The sequence below is a fragment of the Canis lupus genome, chromosome 2 (genome assembly GCF_003254725.2).
Source record: "Canis lupus dingo isolate Sandy chromosome 2, ASM325472v2, whole genome shotgun sequence".
NCBI classification, from domain to species: Eukaryota; Metazoa; Chordata; class Mammalia; order Carnivora; family Canidae; genus Canis; species Canis lupus.
In genome coordinates, this window is record NC_064244.1 from 5,566,170 (window position 1) to 5,589,663 (window position 23,494).

The window sequence follows — 23,494 nt, forward strand, 5'->3', positions numbered from 1 at the left end:
AGGCAGAGGGAGAGGGAGAAGCAGACTCCCACTGGGCAGGAAGCCTGATGTGGGACTTGATCCCAGGGACGTGGGATCATGACCTGAGTTGAAGGCAGATGCTTAACCCACTGAGCCACCCAGGTGCCCCTAAAGCTTTTAATACTGTGTTAAATGAAATATTTTAGGAAGAAGACCTCAAGAACCAAGATAGAATTTTGGTCAAAACTGCGTTCCAATCCATGTTTAACCTTTGCATTACAAACTGAAACTTCTCTTCCCTGGCTATAAGACAATATATGCGAGAGGCACTCTCAAGAGGATACATGGGTGTGAGTTTTACAATTAAAAGGGAATGTGCCCTTCCTTTTTAATCATCATTATCACTATCATTACCTATGGGTATTTTTAAAAATTGAATTTGGAGAAAATCAAATTGGGGAAATAACCAAGGGAGTTTTCTGAACTAAAAATACGGGCCCGACTTAAACACGTGCTAACCAAATGTTTAACTCATTCCAATGGCTGACTTTCCAAACATCATCACGCTATCTCTGAGAGAGAAGAGTGAGAGGGATGTTCAAAGGGGATTTTTTCTTTAAAAAAAAAAAAAAAAAAAAATCTAGTCAGAACATCTGCAAAAAATAGTGCCCATCTTAATTCGTCACATCTAGTAGAAAGCAATGGAAAATGAAGTACAAGTGCATTCTAGATACTGGTATTTAACTACAGACACTAAATCAATCTGGAGAATGTCATCTGATCTTGCCTTAAATATAACTTTAAAATATGGTGCTTTGCTGGCAACTCTTAGCTAACATTTCAGAATGAAACCTCAGATCCTTCCAACTACTTTTAGCCCAGAATCACTTGTAAAGTGCTATTATTTATTAAACTGTCATAATCTTAAGAGTCCTAAATCCTTCCAGATCACACCACGTTCTTCAGAGGTGGGAGAAGTAAAGCAACAGAAGGTAAGGATGAATTCTGATGTCCTGACCATAATCGCGATAAATGCCCTGAAGGCTTCTAGGAGCTTCTTTTGAAGCCCTCAGTGAGACCCTCACAGACCTCACAGCAGGAGGCTTTGACCTCAAATATTTTACAGGTAAATGTATTGGACCTTATCTTACTTGAGTTCAAATGCACAGAAAAATGTAGCCATTTATGGGTGTTTCGTAATAAAGGCTATCTTTTAGGATATTTTTCTCCACAGTGTTTTGGTCTAATTTACACTTTCTGATGGTGAGTAGCAGAACTTATCTTTAAATACCACTGTGAGGGTCCCTAGTCTTTCTCAAGCTCTCGTAAGCAGGGTCTGACCTCCACTAGCACGAACTATGTCAGCGCACAGGGGTTCCTGCCGGGAAGTTGCAGAGAAATGGCAGTGCTTATTGAGACACTGGAGTTTTTGTGATTTGAGGATATTAGAACAAAGATTTCTTAAAATATTTTGAAATCTTATAGACTGGATGTACACAGAAAGGCCATTTTACATGGCTAAATTACTGACTGATGCAATTAGGATTCTTGCTTAGAATGTTATTTGGCATTGCGACACCCCCCTACATATGAGAAACGTATTTTAGATGTTTTCTAATGGTATCTGATGTCCTTCTTCGTACAAAACTAAGCTTTAATGTGTGTTGGCTAATGTCTGGAAAACACTGCCACACTCTTCCACAGCACAGTGTAAAGGCTAGAACTAAAATTTACTTATTACAGAAAACTCTCACACTGTCTTTAAGATGAAATCTCCAAAGAGCCAAACTGAGTCATGCCTTCAAAAAGCTGGGCACCATTTCCACTTCCTACTGGAAAATAGCTGACACACTTTCTCAGCTTCTAGGAGAGGTGCTAAGAAAAGTCAGACTGGCAAGACAGCATGAGAAAAAGGAGGCCCTTGGCTTGCAAGTTGGCTCTGTCCCCTGGACTTCACACACGCACGAGTATGTGATGATTCAGCAGCCCTGGGATGTTTGTTTTTTCCTCTTCTTTAGACTTACAACAAAATTTTTATAATACAGTATTTGAAGCACAGAAAGAATAGGTGGAACAATATGACACGCCCCACCCCCACATACTCTCTACCCAGCTTACATGTCATTGAAGCAAAATGCTTTTTTTCCTTATTCACACTCACATGCACTGTTAAGTCTTTTTTGTTTTGTTTTTTTTATTTTAGAGACAGAGAGAGAGAGAGAGAGAGAGCACAGGGATGGGGGAAGAGGGAGAGGAAGGGGAGAGAAGTAGACACCCTACTGAGTGGGGAGCCTAACGACAATGTGGGGCTTGACCCCACAACCCTGAGATTATGACCTGAGTCGAAATCAAGAGTCGGATGCTTAACCCTGAGACCATGACCTGAGTCGAAATCAAGAGTCGGATGCTTAACTGACTGAGCATAATGTGAAGTCTTTTAACAAATTCCAAGTAAAACCCCCAGGGTGGGAAAATTGTCTCCAAACAGAAATTCAAACTTTGTTCATTGATTACTTTGGTTCAGAACAAACGTGAGAAGCAAATTTAAATAGAAAATGTGGCTTCCCTTTAGGATAAGAGACACAGGAGCTTTTATTTCCAAATCATTCTTTTTGTCTAACAATTCTAAAAATAAGTGTTTCACTTTGCTTGCTAGGACTTTGACAAACTTCGTGTTTTTTAAACATATATCCCTTGTCTACCTTGTCAGAATCTGATGATGAGGCTTAGGAATCTGCACTGGAGAAAAGCACGGCAGGTGATTCTGAAGCACAAAGTTTGGGAAATGCTGTTCTTTCAGGCAGTGGTCTTCATTTGATTCACCATGAGCCACAAATGGAAGCTTTCCTAGAGACAGGTTTTGGTACCAACTCAGACTTTCTGATTAATGGTTGTACTGTCTCTAAATCATGGGCAAATGAAACAGGAGGGCACTCTCCTATTCTAAACATGCCCTGAGGGATACCTGGGTGGCTCAGTGGTTGAGCGTCTGCCTTTGGCTCAGGTTGTCATCCCAGGATCCTGGGATGGAGTCCCATATCAGGCTCCCTGCATGGAGCCCGTTTCTCCTTCTCTCTGTGTCTCTGCTTCTCTCTGTGTGTGTCTCTCATGAATAAATAAATAAAATCCTAAAAAAATAAACATGCCCTGAAACCTAGAGGGGTTAGTTCGAGTTCGAGGTCTTATGCTACTGACTCCCCAAGTCTCTTCACAGCCCAGGAGCAGAGCGGCTCACTTGCTCACCTGCACGATCTTGGAGAATGACTCTCTGCCCTCTTACACTCTGCGCCTTTAGGAGTTTTCAAGGCTAAGACAGAGTACTTTATCGCTTTGGTCCTGAAGAAATTCACTACTTAAAATGCAAATAAAGTCCTTCTCCTTCTCCATCCAATGCTTCAGGATATAAACTGCATTTCCTAGTTGTTAGCTGATAAAAGTACAAATACTCATTCTCCACCAAAGTCAGGAATTCAGGAGCATTTCTAACACCAAAAGAAAAGAATTGATATCCAAGCACAGCAGCTCCTGATATTTTAGATATATCTCCAGACAGACTGGACGCCTACAAAGCTGCATCACAGATGGTGCAAGGGTTCATGTTACTGTTCTTGCCACTGAAGACTCACTGCAGAAGTTACGGATCTATGGGTATTGTGGAGAGCAATCTGCCATCGTGAAGTCTAGACCTACAACTCAGCCAGGCTGGCTTTGCACACAGCTTTTTCCACAGAGCTGGTACTATACAATCAGCAAAGCATTAGTTTTTTCTTCAAATTGGGCACAGTGAATGGAAGTGTGCTTGATTCCTTCCGTGATGACACCATCTTGGTGTGCTGGGTGCTGGAAGAGGGTGCACGGGGTATGTTTATTAAGTCTTGCAGGCCTCTTGTTCTCACTGATGTCCTTATGCTTGAGCTTGACCTCACCAATAAATCAATGGCCATCTGGTTATCAAAATCTCCTCCACCTCAGTTGGTGTTCTTTGTTATAGACTCTACTTCAAGATCCCTTTTAAAAATTTTTTTCTGCTTTTTATTAATTCTTGTTAATAGTCCGTTTTATAACAACATATTCAACGCTTCTGAGCACCTTATACACTGCTGCTTTCATATATTTGTCTTTTTAAAGGAGTATTTGAAAATGTAAAAAAAAAAAATTCCCTGCCATATATAATTGAAAGCTGACTTTAGGATGGGAAAAACAGCCACAAACTTTTAAACAGTTGGTATTTTTTCTAAACTGAAGAAACACTTTTTTGTAAAGCCTAGATCAAAGCCCCATTCAGAATCCTAACACCAGCAAGTCCGACTACAAACTCTTCAAGATAAAACGGCACAACTTATAGTTACCTTCACAAGCCAACAGACGCCTACACACTAATTAGTAACTTAAAAACCCTTATTAAAAATGAAAGGGAACTAAACGATGCCAACAGCTAACCCTGGTCTATGTAGGCAGGCTCCTGCTTTAAAGCCAGCTATAAGACTCCGGTCCCAATGCTTTGATTCGCTCAATCAGTTCTTATCGAGCCCCCATACATGTGTGTCATAATCAAGAAGAGGTTCTTGGGGAATGCCTCGGTGGCTCAGTGGTTGAGTGCCTGCCTTTGGCTCAGGGCATGATCCCGGGAACAAGTCTTGCATCCGGGTCCCCGCAGGGAGCCTGCTTCTCCCTCTGCCTATGTCTCTGACTCTCTGTGTCTCTCATGAATAAATAAAATCTTTTTTTTTTTTTTTTAAAAGAAGAGGTTCTTGGCCTCATGGAATTCAGTTTCCTAGATGATACAGAGAAATTACAAGCAATAACAATTGGGTTTTCACGCTGACAAGTAGCAAGGTGGCTAGCCCAAGTCCCCTCCCTGCTCCATCCCTTCCAGACCATTCACCATCACTAGCTGAGAAACTACGTAAGCTGACCTGCCCTGTGATAACACACGCGCACAGGGAGAGAACAGCATTGCATGGCCCTACTAAACTGTAACATCATACTCTCAAGTTGAGTCTATTCAATGCCTTGGAGGCTCCCAACTGCGTCAAGCTGTCCTTTAATATATGTTCTGCCACAGTGGGCAGGCCTGGCTATTTTAAAAAGAAAAGCACCTTCACACATGTGCCTCTGATTACCCAAACAGATGATACTCAAATATAATTTCTTTTTAAACAAAACTCAGTAATACGAAATTATTTATAAGGTCCAATAGTCATATTCTTGAAACAGTTTTTAATCAAACATTTAATGTTTTTATTTGTAAGTCAATAAATTATATATATATATATACACACACACTAAACGTTTAGACAATCAAGAGGACATCTGTAATGCAGAGGCACTAGAATGAAACTATGTACAGATGTGAATGTTTTGTCAATAGCATAGTCAATGCATAATATACCTTGAATATACAGTGTTTATAATCTCATTTTTCCTATCAACTCTCCTCAGAAAGATTCTTAGTTCAAGCTAATTATAAATCTCAATAAAGCTTTCCTGCACTTCTGAGGACCAGTCCTTGGCTAAGGTGCTAATTCCTGTGGCCATGTTTCCTACTTTCATATACATATATGGAGAAGTCATATGTATGTATGGTTTTGCCTTAAAGTTTAATATACTGCACTCTTAGTAACTGGCACACAAATTTGCTATGTAAAATTATATTCCTCAGTTCTATTGTAAACTTACAGTCCAGTTAATTTTATTGTTCTTACCTGAGTACATATAATTGGCTTACATGAGAGGAAAATCTGGGACCTTAAATCAAAGTGGTTATTTTCACTACTTTGCTCAAGATTCCTATTTAAAGACAAGTCGAGATGTTAACGTATACAGTTTGGGAGATATTTCAGAATTCTATCCTTTTTTTTTTTTTTTTTTTTAAAGATTTTATTTATTTATTCATGAGAGACACAGGCAGAGGAAGAAGCAGGCTCCATGCAGGGAGCCCGATGTGGGACTCGATCCTGGGACTCCAGAATCACACCCTGCGATGAAGGCAGGTGCTAAACCGCTGAGCCACCCAGGGATCCCCAATGGGTGTTGCTTTCTTACCCAATCTGATACTCTGTGTCTTTTGATTGGAGCATTTGGCCCATTTACATTTAGATTAACTACTGAATGATATGAATGTACTGCAATTGTATTACCTGTAAAGTCATCTGTATATTGTCTTTGTTCCTTTCTGGTCTGTGTTGCTTTTAGGCTCTTTCTTCACTTACAGGATCCCTTTAATGTTTCTTTCAGGGCTAGTTTTGTGATCACAAATTCTTTTAGTTTCTTTTTGTCCTGGAAGCTGTTTATCTCTCCCTCCATTCTCTATAAAAGTCTTGCCAGATAAAGTATTTTTGGCTACATGTTTCTCTCATTTAGCACCCTGAATATATCATGCTAGTCCTTTCTGGCCTGCCAGGTCTCTGTGGATAGGTCTGATGCCAGTCTAATATTTCTACCCTTGTAGATTAAGGACCTTGTCTTGAGCTGCTTTCAGGATTTTCTCTTTATCTTTAAAATTTGTAAGCTTCACTATTTTTTGTCAGTGTTAAAAATATGGAATGCTTCAGAAATTTGAATATTATCCTTGCACAGGGGCCATGCTAATCTTCCCTGTATCATTCCAATTTTAGTGTATTTGCTGAAGTGAACACTCACAGGCATTTTCTCTTCATCTTTCCTTTATCTTCAGGAAGCCAATTCTCAAAAAGGGCCCAACATCTGTTACAAGGAAGAGGATGTCTCATTTCATTGCATGAAGTACACAAATAGCCAAGTAAGGAAATTTCAGGGTCTTCTTCAAATGCATCTGTATCACTCTCCCCTGCTTGATGCAGTTATGCGATGTACCTCATAATCTTCATCTGACAGTTCTTATCCATCTTCATTGAGGCTACAATCTTCTGAATGGAGAGTTTCAACTTCAAAATCCACACTAAATTGACCTGAAACTGAATCCTGATCCAACAGATTACCTAAATATTCTCTTTACGCCATCAAGATCTGGGTGTGAGAGTCCCCATTGATTCACTGCTACTGCTTTTTTCAAAATGTACTTTCCTTATTACACATAGAGACTTTCATCAAAGGAAAGGGAAATGCTCTCAGGAAATACTATCAGATCGATGATGCTTTGTCATTCAGCAGATCATTCATCTGAATGTTCTCCTGCCTCACTAACTGCTCTCCTTCTAGAAGAGGTACATGGTATAGATACCAAATCTGAAGGTAAAGGTTTCTCTTCTTGTAGCTCGTCAGGGTACTTTTGATCACACTCATCTTCAAGATGAAGCCTATTATCACTCACAGATGTGCCTGAATATGATGGTCCCTGCTGACTGACCACTACCACGTTTGTGTAGAACACTGCATATATGTTCCCGTACTCTTTCACAGAGACGTTTGGCTCTGCAAACAAATCCTCTGGAAGATCACTAGAACAACAAACAATATGTTGTTGCTTCTCATCTCGTAATCATTTAGTTATACTGGCCAAGATAAAATATAGCTTCTATCTCAGGAAGATTAGTATAGTGTATCATGTATCTTTGTGTGTGTGTGTGTGTGTGTGTGTGTGTATCATGTATCTTGAGTGCAACTCTTAACCTTGGATCTGGGATGCCCAAGGAGTCCTCTTTCATAGGCTAAGTGTCTTTCTGTGAACTGACAGACTTTAACAACTTTAAAAGCAGCAATGGCTTTGGTCTCCTAGGGTCTGTTCAGAAGCTGGAATCTGTGAGGTACTTACAGGACCATCAGTAGACAGATGTTGGTACTGAACATCTGCCTGGCTTGATGTAGAACAAGTGCTCTGTTGCTGACCACAGGTATCTAGCTTTAATCACCAGTGAATACAGCTGCTCTTCACCAAATGGGATTTTCTGCATGCCTAGCAGGGAGAGCAGGGACCCTCAAGACTTCCCAGTTCCCTTCACTGGGCACAGAAACACAATGACCTGGACCATTTTGCTTGCAGGCTCCAGGCCACTGGGATGCTAGAATGCATTAGTTCCAGAGGAGGCTCCTGATAGCGACAGTGATAGGACCCGAGTTAGAGGGGTTAGGACTGCCCCTTGGGCTCAGGTTCTTGCTCCATTTTCCTTCCAGCTGCACGGGGCACAGAAGGAGCCCAACTGGTCAAGGTAAGCCTGATGCGTGCCCCCTGTTGCCCTTAAGATCCATTTCAGTAATGAATACAGATACATCAAAAGGGCCATCTCCTAGGTTAAAAGCAAAAACCTCTCTTTTGGCATCAACTTTCTTGCCTCTCCCATTAATCACTATCGTAGTGGCTGGTTCAGTGATTCAGAACACACACAGAAACCAGGAATGGCTCCTAAATTGTGAATGGCCTGATCTTAAGAATCATTTAAGTAAGATGCTGCCGTATGGACTATTTTGTTATAGTTTTCCAGGGCAGGCTTTTGTAATTTCCTTTGTCTGTATTAGAATAATAAAAGTTACCTCCTCTGCATTTAAGATTTTATCACACTTGGACCTTTGATATCATAATATGAAAATGGCACCTTATAAGCTGTACCATCTAACCAATGTCTGGCTTTGTAAACTGGACCAGTGGAATTCAGTGCCACCTGGCCGTTGGCAAAATCAAGACCAATAAAATGTGAGCAGTGCTGTTATTCCAATCACAGGCACTGATATCCACTTCTAGTGCTGGAAGACTTCCATACAGGAATGGATGGTACTGAGATTGGTGACAAGAGTAGGTCGGTCCCTTCAATGAGGTTGCTGAGCAGGGAGCTTGGCTTGTTTGAAAAAGATCAGACACTACAGCTGTGCTATGTTCAGTGAGTAGAGGGCTTTTATAGAAATCTATTTACTCTAAAGCTCATTTTTGATCCAGATTCTTTGATAAAATAAGTCCTGACCTATAGTTAGTTTGCTGAACTCCAGTGCAGACTAGGTTCTCTGGGAGGCAGACTCTGAAGTTTAAAGTACAAGACATCTGTCTCAGGAGTGCCCCTGGGATCAAAAGCCGTGGGAGGGAGAGGATGAAACAGGACTGGGTAGAGGGAGAAGTTTCTATAATGCAGGCCCATCTGTGGCATGTCCTGGAGCCATGATGGCCCTTCCTCTCTTAGGCCTTGGATGTGGGCTGGCGCTGGTGCAAGGATTTGCTGCATGGACGCAATCCTTGAAGAGGCTGAGAACTCAAGATTCTCTGCCAACAAGAACTGGTCCAGCCCTGAGTCCTTCATTGCAGGAAGATCTACATGGCACACCTTAGAACCACTACAGCTGTGTTCTGGACCTTTCAAGTCTGAGTCTTTTTGTTTGTGTGTTCCTATTTTACCTGCCCAGATACTGTGCTATCAGGACATTGACAGCAAATATAAAGATTGAGTCTTAGGCTCTTTGGGGCCATGTTACCTTTTGAGGATATATTATGAACTTCTGATAACCTTCCCCAGAAAAATGCAAATACACAAAAAATTCTGCATGCAATTCTAAGGGACTCACAGATCCCCATGAGACTCCTCACGGACTTCAGATTAAGAAGTCCTAGTAATCTGACAAGGAATGTTTAATGGACCACTGAAAAGCTTAGTAAAGGAAAAGGAAAATCAATAAAAGGTAGTTTTTCCCCCTCGCAATTTCTTAGGTGTCTATTCTATTCGGTTTTCCAAAATTCCCTCTAGGATTCTGATTAACCTATATAACACACATTTCACAAATGAGAAGATGATGTCTGATAAGTCGCATAGAAGCCATTAAACTTTGTCAAATGATAAAGCAGGGCTCTCTCAATTCTGCCGTTACCAACAAGCCAGTAAAGGAATTTCTGGAATGGGTGCTGGTGCCCCTGTGCCTAGAGGATGCCTCCAGTGGCACCGGCTAGAAATAGAAGCTCTGTGAGGTCCCACCCCTCATCTATGGCTACCTTTAGTCCTTACTATTCTAAGTCTTTCTCAGGAATCGAACCCGGAAATGGCCCAGGTCTCCCGTCCTGCCACCATGTCCCTCCCTTCTCGCATTAAGAGGCACAGAAAGAAGTGCCAGCTTAGATATTTAGCCAATTAAGAGCCTGATTCAAAAGGGTTCTTAGAAAGCAAGTATTCTTAAGAAGCGGGGGCTTGGAGAGTGTAGCCAGACCCTGCCTCTGCACTGTGCCTCTGGTGAGCCCTGCTCCCATCACTTACAGGGGATTGAGGTCATGGCTAAAACATCCCAGAAAGGGCAGTGTGCGACTTACTTTTTATTTTATTCAAGTAAACTCGACCCTCACCATGGGGCTTGAACTCACAACCTCAAAATCAAGAGTCTAACGCTCTACTAAGCCAGTCAGGCGCTCCTAAACTTACTTTGTAACCTAGCACTGCCTTTGTTGTGTTACATTCTCCCATGTTTTCTGCAACCAACGGTTTATACAGTTTCAGCAAGGCAAATTGAAAACACTTCCAACCATGGGGATGACAAGAGGATATAAAGCTATACAGGATATTTCCTTCCCATGGTACCTCTGAGGGTAATGAACTGCATTACACATTAATCTGAGAAATTATAAATATGTACTCTTTCTAGACAAGTGGTTTTCAACCAGGGATGATTTTGCCCCCTCCCCCCCACCCCTGGGAACATTTGGCAATGTCTGGAGACATTTTTGGTTGTCATCAACTTGGCCAAGGAGGGGGTTACTGGCATCTTATGGATAGAGGCCAGAGACGCTGCTACCATCTATAACACACAGCCCCCATGCAAAGAATTATCTGGCCCCAAATGTCAAGGCTGAGAAACCCTGCTCTAGATGGTGTGAGATATATTTCAAATTTGGCTCATTTGTGCTGCTCTGCCTTCCCGGTGAAGTGCAAATGGTCCTGAGGGTGGTCCACTGCCAGAGATTTCACTGCCTCACTTCACTATGAGCACCTGGGCAGTCTTGGGGGGTGGGGGGCTATAGTGGGAGGCACCCTGAGGTGATGCAATGTGCTGGAGCATCAGGGAACAAAAGGCTGCAGTGGGCTGAGGGCAGCAGTTGCCAAGAGGCAACCCCTGACACTTCCTGAGGCATTCCTTAAAGTGTGCTCCGCTGGGAAGAGGGACTATAATACAAATGTTCAACATGAGGGAAGTGAATGAGTATGTGATGGGTGCTGGGACTTCCCTCAGCAGATCACATGATATAAAAATAACTATGAAGACACACTCTAGTGACATGGTCAAGAGTGAAAAAAGGGGGAATACACAAAGCAAAGCACAGGATTACACACATGTACCGAATGAATAAAAGTGCAGAGGGGAGGAGGGAGGAGCAGAGGCGGCTGCCTGGGGTAAGGGGCCAATCCTTTTAAGATTTCCTTTAATGAGGTGGCTTTAATATTTAAACATTTTATATATATTCAAAACATAAAAGTTGAGGACCACTAGCATTCTTTTGCCAAGATTTTTCTTTGGCAAATTTCCGACGGTCACAGGAAGGCAGGCCCACAGGGCGTGTAGTGCCCAGACTCACAGCATAGGCACATAGCTCATGACTTTATCATGATTAACCTTTGGACTAACTGCCCCATGTCTATGATGATTACATGTATGCACACACCTTGCTATTCTTTACTTCTGAGTGAGGAAACCCAATTTGGCTTTTAAAATTCTTTTCAAAATAGTTCCTTACAGTTAAAGTTGTTCTTTTAGGACATTAAAAAGTGTGGCAAGGGAAGATGCCCAGGCCAGGTGACTTTGGTGACTCAAAATCAGAAACAAAGTGGATTCTAAGATAAACGCTATCTCTCCATCAGGGAACTAAATGGCAACCGTGAGTAGGAAGATTTGCCAAATATAAAAACGACTGAGGAGTGAAAGTAAAGAACTCACCGGGAGTTACTGTGATGAATATTACATGCCCGGGCCATTAGCACCACAATAATTGGTCGAAAGGCTTTTCCTTTACCATCAAAGTAGTATTCAGACATTTCCTTAAGTTCGGTTGTAGATATGAGTAGCTCCTGAAATGAAGTTTCTCTGTGTCAATGTGGCATCATGATTGCACATTAAAGGCAACAGGATTTCTATGACAAAACTTTGATTTGATCTCAGTGTACTCACTGTACTCATTTCACTTGAGAAATTCAACACTCAATTGGAAGAGGTTCCAACATTGTAAGGCCACAAACCCGGCTGGCTGCGCTGCAGCTGGGCCACAAGTGATGCCTGGCCTGCCCAGAGTGGCTACAGGGCCACCGCAAACAGTGCCGCCTGTCCCCAAAGACTCCAACAGGGGAGGAGGAGGAAAGGTGGCCTGGGGACCAAAAAGGAACAGGCTGGGAGCAGCTTAGAAGGTGGAGGAAGGGAGAGGACAAAGATGGGAAGTGTGGGAGCCAATGAAGCAGGAGTTGAGGGGGTGTCTGGGGTATGGAGGCAAAGCTGTATATGAGGGACAGGAAGATAAGCTGGCGGCTGGAAGAAGCCAGGATCAGTCAGCCCGGCTCAGCCAGATGTCAAAAATTCACAGAGGAAGTTTGCCTGATTGTGAGCTTAGAACTGAGCTGGGGAGATACATTTTTTAATATAGAATATTCAGACTGGCAACCTGAGCAATGACATAATTAAATGAAATGTAATAAATTAGATGCAGCAAAAGTTCAGAGAAGGGAGAAATCAGAGTGGGCTAGAAAACCAAATTTAATGGAGGATAAAAGCTTTGATCTGTAATTAAAGAATAAGTAGGATTTTGATTCATGAAGAGGAGGGAGAGTCTTCGAGGTGATGGACTTATGTCTGTTGTACCTGCCTCTCAAGAACTTCCTAGAACGAATCACAGCTTATGTCCCCAAAGCAATGGGAGCTAAGAATAGACCTGAGGACCCTCAGCCAGGCTCAGGGGAACATGGTACAGTGGGCTTGTCTTTTAATTCGCCAAAATATCAACTTCAGAGCCAGGCACGATAATAAATGCAGAGGTTACAAAGAAAAATAAGACAGCTCCTCCCCAATGCCTTTGAGGAGCTGTCTAGATGGGGAGAAATAAAACAGTAATTGCAATACACAGTATGAGGGGTGCTGTCCTGGAGATAAGTGCAGCTCCTCTGGGAGCAAGAAGGGGATGCCGCTGGCTAAGGATGCTTGCTGGGGGAGCAACAGTGACAGGGCCACAGAATTGGGTGTGGCTTGACCTAGACCATGGGGACTGAAGGCTAGAGACCGGTGAGGATGTGGAAGGACGAGAGGAGCAATTCTAGAATCCTGCCCAGGTTGCTGGGCGCTACCTTGAATGAGTAGGAAAAGAAAACAAACGATTAGGAGGGGAACGTAGAGTTTCAGATCCGTTAAGTTTGAGACAGTCATAGACACTCCGTGGAACTGCCCAGTGACAGATGTGTGGTTTTGAGAGAGAGAATTTAATGAGGAACAGGCATATTATTTGGGAATCATTAAGTACAGGAACAGATAAACTGAGGACACAGAAGTGGGAACAAACAGAACCCAAAGAAATGGCAGGATGATCAAAAAAGGGTGAGGAGGGGACAGAGAGGAAACCAGGAAGCAGCCTGAAGGATGGCCTGAGACTTCGGAGATGGAGAAAAGTACAGAAACCAAGGAAAAGTGTTCTACGCAGTGGGGAGTGGTCGACAGTGTCCGGTGTTTGACAACAACGTCAACCAAGATAAAAACCAAAAGTGTGCACTGGATTTAGCAGAGCACACTATGGAAGCCAAGGGCTGGCAAAGCAGTTTCAGAGGAGAGGCTGGGGAGGAAGGCACAGCGTGACGGTGGAGGAAACATGAAGGGGTGAAAAAAAGAGGCAGAGAACACGGGAAGGGAAGGGACGGTCCTGTAAAGGGTGAACATGAATGAACTGGAGCACCGACAGTGGATGGGAGACACGCCAGGAGGGAGAGCTTGTGGAAAAAGGGGAGCGGACAGGCAGGGGTGGGAGTTGTTCTTACGGCACTGACATCGAGGAGGCACAGGGCACGGGACAGAGCTGGAGGGAAGGGACGCCTGGAAAGGAGGGAACTGTTTATATCACCAGGAAGGGAGGAAAGGAGAGCAGCCTGCAGCTGGGCATGGATGGGAGCACAGATGGTGACACAGCCAGTGCCCAGGGAGAACCTCCTCAACGTGTTGCCTAGCTCGTTCAAATAAGCAATGGTGCTGCTGGGAGAACAGGAGAGTGGAGTGGGGGTTTGAGGAGGAGAGTAGACGAGGGGCACGTGAACATTTCTGGGCAGCATCTAAGAATCCACGAAAAGTTTTGGGGAAAAAAAGCAGTTAATGGAGAAAGCCTGATTTGGGGCAGCCTGGCACTGATCTTTAGCGCCTCACTATGCAGGGAGCAGGGGAAGGAATAGGAGAGGGCAAGTATGCGCCACCTGTACGTTTTCTTCAGTTCCCCAACTCTGCAATAACCTCATTCTGGATGGGAATGTGCACTGCATCCTCCACCCTGCATCCATCCACCATCTCCTTGTCATTCAGGAAACACCAGAAACTGGACACTCATGAATCAAGTTTGCAACATCATTGGATGTTATCTGAAAAGCTGCACTGTCTGTCACGATTCTAAGAAATCAGCGTTACTTCACAGCACCATCAGAACTCTCTCACCTTTCTAATGTCCTCATACAGACCGTTCAAGTCTCTCCAACCAAGTTTAAAAGGATCGGTGTATTTCTCGCCACTCTGTGTTTTACTACAACAGCATACTGCTGACGTTGTGTGGTGGAACCTGGGACAAGCAAAAATGTACACAATGTTAAGACTGAGTGCTGTTTATTTAAGTGATATAATTTGGATTTTAAGTAAGAATTATATACACATCTACTTGCTGGAGATTAGGCGCGCATCCAAAATGGTTATACTTTAGAAATACACACAGAATTTTGCTCTTGCTAGACAACAGATCAATAGTTCATTTTTATAGCCAAGACCTTTAGAACCCCCCAAATTAAAGACTAAATTAGTTTGTGTTCTGAGTTAAAATTTTATTATAGTCCCATTTTTTGAAAAGGCAGAAGTAAAACAGAGCAGATATTATGGCACTTAGTTTACCAAAATATTCAATTTGTTGGACTAGCCTACCACAATTTAGGACAGAAATTTACTGGCAATATGGCTAATAATTTCAGCAGTTGTAACACAGATCATAAACTTACCGTGACATACTATACCTATTTGGAAAAGCAGATGTTAGACTCTTCACAAGATTAAAATAGGACATCTATAAAATAAAAGTATTAAGAAACTTGTAAGAATATTCATGAAAAATTTGTTTATAATGCCAGATAAAAACATTCATAATTCATAGACTTCATAACTATTCACATATAATATGAACTCATGATAAATTCATAATAAATATGATCTTTATCTTCTAGCTGTCCCTTTGTAGATAGATGCAAACTTTAAAAGATGATGATAAAAAATTTCCTTCTACAAAAACAGTATTTGGCATTATAGAACATAAGGAAAAAAATCCACATATATAATCTTTCTCCAAAGATAACTAGTTTACATATTCCATCCAGCTTTCCAGACTTGAAAAGGCAGTTTTAAAACCATTTCCTTCCATTTAACTAAGACTGGTCAGAGAATAGTAAAGATTAGTGTTATTTACATTCTTTCACGTTCTTAGACCCAATGAAAACAAAGAGTAATCAAGCTCCCCCAAGCATCAGACCAGATAGTTAAAAGGAGAAAGATTTCAATGTTGAAGAATGAATTTACATTTATACATGAACACTACCTATTTTAAGTTACTGTTTCCAAACATACTTGGAAATGTTTCTTCTTGATCAGTAACATTAAACAACAAGCAAGCCCAGTAGCACTTGTTTGAGAATATTAACTTAAGAGATCAAGAACAGAAGTCTACTAAAAGATTCAGAGATGGTGACAACAGATATTGGTTCCAATGATTACTGAGTACTACTACGGGCCAGGAAATGTGATGAGCACCATGGACCCAAAGATACAGACCACCAATCTTAAGGGATAGAGGGACACAGTCATTTAAAAAATTACTAATTTACAGGGGGGCCTGGCTGGCTCAGTCAGTGGAGCATGCGACTCCTTACCTTGGGGGTTAGGAGTTCAAGCCTGACCTGGGACATAGAGGTTACTTAAAAAAACTTTACTGATTTCCTAACATAATGTGGTAAGGGCTCTGTATCTGAAGAAAGTATTTTGACAAAAAGGACAAACTTAGCACAAGAAAAATAGAATGAATCTTCTCTATTTGTGATAAAGTCTTACGATGTGCTTTTACACTATTTGACCCTACTTGTTTTTTATACTGCTGGCAAGCTTGCAGTTCAGAAAAGTCAAGTCTGAGAAACTGATATACAGATATGCTGACAATATATCAAAAGAAAAAAGCAAGGGGGGTGCCTGGGTGGCTTAGCTGGTTGAGCATTGGACTCTTGATTATGGCTCAGGTCATGATCTCAGTCAGGATCATGGGATAAAGCCCTGCATTGGGTTCCATGCTCAAAGCAGAGTCTGCTTGGGATTCTTTCCCTCTCCCTCTTCTCCTCTTGCTTGTGCAAGTGCGGGCTCTCTCTTTCTCTAAGTAAATAAATAAAATCTTTTAAAAAAATAAAAGAAAAAAGCATCTACAAAATAAATAAAATCTTTTAAAAAAATAAAACAAAAGAAAAAAGCATCTACAAAAGCATCTACATCATCATCTATATATGATCCCACAAAAATTTTTTACAGACACCCATGCACAAATAAAACACACAGAGAATAGGGTTTAAAAGCATCTCAAGTAGGGTATTAAAAATAGTTATTATTATTTTTTTACTAAATAGGATTGTGGGAATTTTTAATTTCTTTTTTGGTTTCTATTTTCTGATTTTTCTCTAAAGCAACACATACTGCCTTAGACATATTAAAAAAACAGTAAAGGCTGACTTTGCCAGGCAGGCCAGTGGCCAAGGAAGACTGGCTGAGTTCTAGTCCTTCTATCATAGCATTATATATTCACTAAATCAATAAGAACATTAATAATGTCCCAAGAAAGCAATGTGATAATCCTCTCTTTTGATTTTACCATTATATGATATTTAACCTACTTCTTTCAGACTTTGTGGGTAATTAGTTCACATGAATTCAGTATTTCATTGTAATACTTAAAAGTTTAAGACTTTTAACCTCTAAACTGCAATGAAGAGCGAAAATTACACAGCTAAGGCAGTTGTACCCTATGACCCAGCAATTACACTACTAGGCATTTAACCAAAGGATACAAAAATAGTGATCTGATGGGGCACATGTACTCCAATGTTTACAGCAGCAATGTTCACAATAGCCAAAACATGGGAAGAGCCCAGATGTCAATCGACAGATGAATGGGTAAAAATGTGCCCAGATGTCGACTGATGAATGGAAAATTAAATAAAATATATACATACACACACAGAAACAATAAACTATTACTTAGCCATAAAAAGAATGAAATCTTGTCATTTGCATCAATGTGGATGAAGTAGAATATATTATGCTAAGTGAAATAAATCAGTCAGAAAAGGACAAATGCCATATGATTTCACTCACATGTGAAATTTAAGAAACAAAACAGATGAACAAAGGGGAAGGGAAGGAAAAATAAGATAAAAACAGAGAGGGAGGCAAACCACAAAGACTTTTAACTATAGGAAACAAACTGAGGGTTGCTGGAGGAATAGGGTAATTGGGTGAAGGGCATTAAGGAGGGCGCTTGATGTTAATGAGCACTGGGTGTTATATGCGACAAATGAATCACAAAATTCTACCTCTGAAACTAATACACTATGTGTGAACTAAATTGAATTTAAATTAAAAAAATATTACACAGGTAATCAGTGTTCTTAACCATTACATAGTGTAACATTTGTTAAAAGCCTGGTCTTTGGAAGATGGATCTTGGTTTCCATCCCAACATTTCCTGGCCATATTACTTTGTGACATCTTCCTGGTAATACCTACTCTTTGAGAGAAACTGTGATTAATTCAGAGGTGTGTAAAGCTCTTAGCTCAGAGCCTAGCACATTGTATACATTTAATACAGTATCTACAGATCTACAGTATCTACACTCGGTTATTTTCTGCTTTAAGATGCAGCAATGTTTTCCGAAATAAGACTAGAGGCACTCAGAAGAGCAGTGAAGCATTCCACGCTGATTGATGTGGTGCTACTGGCAGCAGAGACACTCATTTTCCTATTCCAATACTGTTCCTTTCCATCACATACTCTCTCCTGAAAGCCAACCTTTCCTCCCATGAATTTTCTTAAAAAAAAAAAAAAGAATTGCTAATTATTAAAAACAGATAAGCTGATAAGTGATTTGGCAGTAACAAATGCACACTGTTTTTTGTCCTATTACAGGATTTGTTAACACTACCAACGGTTAAGTTGGGAGAGTGTACACATATCAGGAAGCAGAGCTGTAACTAAGGAGCAGATATGGATTTATTATTGTTGCCTTTTGTCCCTAAAGGCTAGCAGGCCCTAAAAGACTTGAACTAACCAAAGACACACACCTGCGGCAGACACCAGAAGGCTAATGTATTCATTTATAGTGAAAATACCAATGATACATGAATCGGCAATATATGGCATTGGCATGATCAATGCAGTCCCACCCTGCGCTCATGAAAGCAGACATGGAAAACACTGAGCATTTTTCTCTCCAGGTAAGCATCCTTTCTGTGGCTGAGAAAGTTGCTCAATGGGCACTTCATAAAAAAAAAAGGGAGTGCCAGGACTATATCAAAATAAAAAGCGGGGTGCCTAGGTGGCTTAGTCGGTTATGAATCTGCCTTCAGCTCAGGTCATGATCTCGGGGTCCTGGGATCAAGCCCCATGTCAGGCTCCCTGCAAGGCAGGGAGTCTGCTTCTCCCCCGGCCTGATGCTCCCCCGCTTGTGTTCTCTGTCAAATAAACAAATAAAATCTAAAAAAAAAAAAAATAAAAAGCTTCTGCACAGCAAACAATAAAACAAAAAGACAACCTACTGAGTAGGAGAAGAAATTTACAAATAATATATATGATGAGGGGTTAGTATCCAAAATATATCAAGAACTCATACAACTCAACACCAAAAAAAAAAAAGATAATCCAATTAAAAATGAGAAGACATGAACAGACATTTCTCCAAAGAAGACATCCAAATGGCCAAAAGACATATGAAAAGATGCTTAACATTAATAATTATCAGGGAAATGCAAATCAAAACCACAATGAAGTATCATGTCACACCTGTCAGAATGGCTAAAATCAAAACCCAAGAAACAAGTGTTGAGGATGTGGAGAAAAAGAAACACTTGTGTACTGTTGGTGGGAATGCAAACTGATGCAGCCACTATGGAAAATAGTATAGTTTCCTCAAAAAATTAAACAGATTTACCATATGATCTGGTAATTCCACCACTAGGTATTTACCCAGAGAGTACAAAAACTACTAATTTGAGAAGATATACGCACCCCTAGGTTTACTGCAGCATTATTTACAATAACCAAAATATGGAAGGAAATCAAGTCTCCATTGAATGAAAATGTGATATATATACAACGGAATATTACTCAACCATTAAAAACAATGAAATCTCGCCATTTGCAACAACATGGAGAGAGCCAGAGAATATAATGCTAACTGAAATAAGTCAGAGAAAGACAAATACCAAATGATTTCACTCACATGTGGAATTCATGAAACAAATGAACAAAGAAAAAAAAAGAGACAAAAAAACAGGCTGTTACTCATAGAGAACAAATTGATGGTTACCAGAGAGGAGGTCAGTGAGGGATGGGTGAAATATGTGAAAAGGATCAAGAGTACACTTATGATAAGCACACAGTGTACAGAACTGTCAAATCACTACATTGCACACCTGAAACTAATACAAAACTGTGCATTAATTATACTGGAATTTAAATGAATAAACAAAAAGGAGCAAGAAGTATCCAGTGCTATCACCTGGTGGCTGCAAGCATCTCTCCAAATAATACCTTCATCTGTGATGCTAGAAATATATGAAATCTGGTTAGGACAGTACTGAAATGCATCTCAGCAAAGCCCTAAGACTGTTTTCCCAAATTCTCTTTTTAGTGACTGCCTGCTGACCCAGGCAGTCATCTCTCTCCAAATATTTATTCTGGATAAGTTGTGATATGCATCCATCTTGGTACAAAGGAGACATTTGTAAATGCTACGTATTTCATACAGGTAAATGGTGTCTGAGGAATTCATGGGAATACGAAGTGTCCCAAAGCCAAGTGAAAAAGACGAGTCCTTTGTGGAAGTAATAGAAGACTTTGCGGATGACGGGTTCCCATTGTAATTACTCTGTGACTGTTGGACAGTCTCTAAAAAGGACAGGGAGTCTACAGATTTTGTTCTAAACAGAATGGGCCTACTCTATGACACGTGAGAGTCCATCACTACAGTGCAGGAGAGACGCATAGGAGCCCCAGAACGTGTCCATTTATAGGGGCTAAATAAACTGGCCGGAAATGGAGAAAAATGAGATTGGGCCCAAGAGCAGCCCAGGAGAGAAACAAGTAGTCACGGTTAGCGCTGAGATTCTGACTCCACTTCAAGACATCACATTCAATCAAAGTTCAAGGTTTCTCTGCTCCTGACATCCTCAGACCTTTTCTCCTTCCAGCGCCCTTCCGGGGAAGCAACGCCTGTACGGCAGAAGTCCGGTCCACCCTGAGCATCAGCCTTGCATTCTGCACAAGATCGCCTGCGCCGAGCCCACCTGGTCTCTTGAGCCCGAGCACAGCACCTTTTGCTCTAAAATCCCAATGAAGACCTGATCTCCCGAAGCCCTGGCTGAAATCCGAAAGGGAAGCACTGCAGCGGGGTCTCCAGGCTTCAGGGGTTCCGTGCTGCAGGAGGCGACCTGACCCCCCGCCGCGCACTCCCCCCGAGCTGCTCAGCTCTCCCGCCCCAAGCTCCCCCGGCCCCCCCCCCCCCGCGCCCTCCCCCCGGGTCCCCGGGTCCACGCTCTGCAGGCTCCAGCCGGGCGTCCCGACTTCAGGGAGCCGCCCCGCGCCGCCGCTGCACGCCCCCCCAGCGGGTCCGAGGTCTCCCCTGCAGCGCGACCCCCCCCCCCGCCCCGACGCACGTGCCGCCAGCTCCCATTCATTCCGCCGCGCAGCTGTCATTGGCGCTGTGACCTCTGCGCCCCACCGCCCCGCGCGCGCTTCGGGGCCTCACCTGAGCGCCAGCGTCCGCGGCGGAGGGCGGCCCGGGCGGCCCCGCGCGGCCAGGCGAGGCGGGCCCGGGGCTCCGGGCCGCTGGCCTCCAGGAGCAGCAGCGCCGCCAGGGCCACCTGCACGAGGCCATGGTCCGAGTCCGAAAGCCGCGGCGGAGCGCTGGCCCCGCCTGTGGCCCGGCGGCCCGCCTCCCGGGACCCGGAGCCGGAAACTTGGCCCTGGAAGAGCTTCGGCCCCGCCCCGGGCGCGGCTCCCCGCTCGTCCCCCGGCCGGCGCGGCGCGGCGCGGCGCGGCGCGGCGCGGCGGGCGCGCTCCTGGGCGGCCGCGCGGAACCCTGGGCGCTTCCGGCCGCACCCCCCGCCGCCCCGCGCCTCTCCGCCGCCCCCAGCTCGCGGGGTGGCCCGACCCCTCCGCCGGCGCCGCCGCCGTGCCCTCTGCCCCGCGGGCCGTGTCTCCCGCGCTCCTCCCGCCGCCCCGGGGAGCCGGGCGCCCCCCGGACTTCCAGCAGAAATGGCCCCTCGGGAGACCGGCCGCCAGCCAGCGCCGCGCGCCGCGCCTCCCGCCGCCAGCTCTTGCTCTGCGAGTGGAGGCAGAAACAGGAGCCCGCCCTGCTCCCTGAGCCGGGGGCTCGGGCTTCCGCGGCTGTGTGTTCTGGGCGTCACCTGCCACGCGGCGGTCCGCGGCCGGCTGCTGCCTGGCCTCCGCGGAAGTGCCCACCCTTGCGTCCTTCCAGTACCGGTCGAACCGCGAGCTGGGCTCCTGTGAGACTCACGCCCCGTTAGCCCCGTCTCTCGACTTCTGGACTCTGTCCTCTGAAAACCGCCTGGGGGTACCGCGGCACAGCCTGGCGGCCTTGTCCTTACGCGGGAGTCCCAGGCCGGGGTGTACTCAGCTGCGTGGGATTGGGTGGCGGGTGGTAACGTTGGGCAGGTACAGGGTTAGTACCTGATGCGGCTCAGACCTTCCCTTGATTCTACAGCCAGATCTACTCTTCTCCGGGTAATGAGAAAGGGTATTTAGGGGAGAAATCCTTGGCCTCCTTAATAATTCAACATGTACACAAACAGGGCCGGTGAAAGTGTAGGTGTTGGATACGGAAAGATAGTCCTCAGAAAATGCAGCGTTACCAGGAAATAGACCGACAAGTAGGCAACCACAGTTATTAGAACTTTTGTCTTCTTTTGAACTTAAAAAAAGTGAAAGTACCCCTCCTGTAGCTGAGCACGTTATTTTTATATCTTCAAAGAGGCGTGTTTTTTTTCTTACTGTAAAAGCATAAAGTTTACTAGAATAAGCCTATTTTATGATTTTTTTTTCTAATCCCGAAGAATATTATGTAAAAGTCAGGTGCTTTGCAAATAAAGATGGTTAGTACCCATCTGTGGCTTGATCCAGGTTTGTACATTACTCAATAGGTAGACTTTGCCATGGTAAAGTCTAGTAATAAACACTTGTATTTACAGTGATCCTACCACTTAGATTTTATCATTTGCCCTTTTCACAGATAGGGAAGCAGATAACGAGGATTTACATTTCTGGCCAAGCTCACAGTTGGCAGATGCAGCACTACATAATTCTAGCAGGCTATTTTCATTTAGAGATCATTTTCCCCGATTAAAACAAAACCGCTCGCTCTTAAAAAGACGTAGTATGGCAAGGCCAAGTAGGAAAGCAGATGAAATTTGTGAAGGTTTCTATTATAGTGTAGCTAAACCTTTGATGAACAATAACCCACCCTGAGAACATGCAGAATAGCAAGTAGTTTTCTTTTTTAATTTCTTATTTATTTATTCATAGAAACACAGAGAGAATGAGAGGCAGAGACACAGGCAGAGGTAGAAGCAGGCTCCAGGGTCTCCAGGATCACGCCCTGGGCTGCAGGCAGCACTAAACCGCTGTGCCACCGGGGCTGCCCCTAGCAAGTAGTTCTTTTGACCCAACTAAGCCAAATGTGTGTCTTAGGAAGTTAAAACCATTGAGCTGTGCAAATAGCTGCTAAAGAACAGACTCCTCTTGTGCAAAGGCTAGGAACAGCTTGGGTCTTTTTGACTGTACTTACATGAATGAAACAACCAATATTGACTAACAAAAATGGAGTAATCGAAAGTGTGTAAGTGTGTAATCGAAAGCATTTTCAAAGTTATTTTGATGTTGGGGAGTTAACTATACTTCAAGACATTTTCTTTCCATAGTGATGACACTGCTTAAAACATTATCATGGTTTTACAGCCAAGGAGAGATTAGGTACATAATACTATGTGTGTATGTATACCATGTCTTGATTCATAGTACTGCCTGAAAACGTCTCTTGATGTTTTTAGATAAATGATCAATGAATTGTCAAGGTAACTGTGGTAAGAGCATTTATTGACAGAAGAGGTTCAA

At 43.1% G+C, this 23,494-nt stretch overlaps 1 protein-coding gene, 1 non-coding gene and 1 pseudogene across 10 annotated transcripts in view; all 3 read right to left on the reverse strand.

Annotated features, from left to right (window-relative positions):
• Positions 1-22,044, reverse strand: part of PDSS1 (decaprenyl diphosphate synthase subunit 1) — a 43,749-nt gene extending 21,705 nt beyond the window's left edge. For 3 of the 9 annotated variants that reach the window (XR_003142855.3, XR_007403764.1, XM_049097038.1), the window contains exons 1-4: positions 21,111-21,336; positions 15,057-15,121; positions 14,509-14,629; positions 11,776-11,906 (exon numbers count right to left, since the gene is read on the reverse strand). Coding sequence is in view for 5 of the 9 variants with exons in the window: in XM_049097038.1 (XP_048952995.1) it covers positions 11,776-11,906; positions 14,509-14,629; positions 15,057-15,121; positions 21,111-21,239 (446 nt within the window). In the remaining 4 variants the exon portion in view is untranslated. Of the gene's footprint in view, positions 1-11,775; positions 11,909-14,508; positions 14,630-15,056; positions 15,122-21,110; positions 21,337-21,771 lie in introns of those variants that run through there. The other 6 variants (XR_003142857.3, XM_025463899.3, XM_025463896.3 and 3 more) reach the window with 5 other exon arrangements.
• LOC112670392 (E3 ubiquitin-protein ligase Mdm2-like) lies at positions 6,026-7,832 on the reverse strand (annotated as a pseudogene).
• On the reverse strand, positions 6,496-6,599 carry LOC112670422 (U6 spliceosomal RNA). The gene has a single exon (XR_003142945.1). It is a non-coding gene; the product is annotated as a U6 spliceosomal RNA (small nuclear RNA).
• Positions 22,045-23,494: the final 1,450 nt, after the last annotated feature.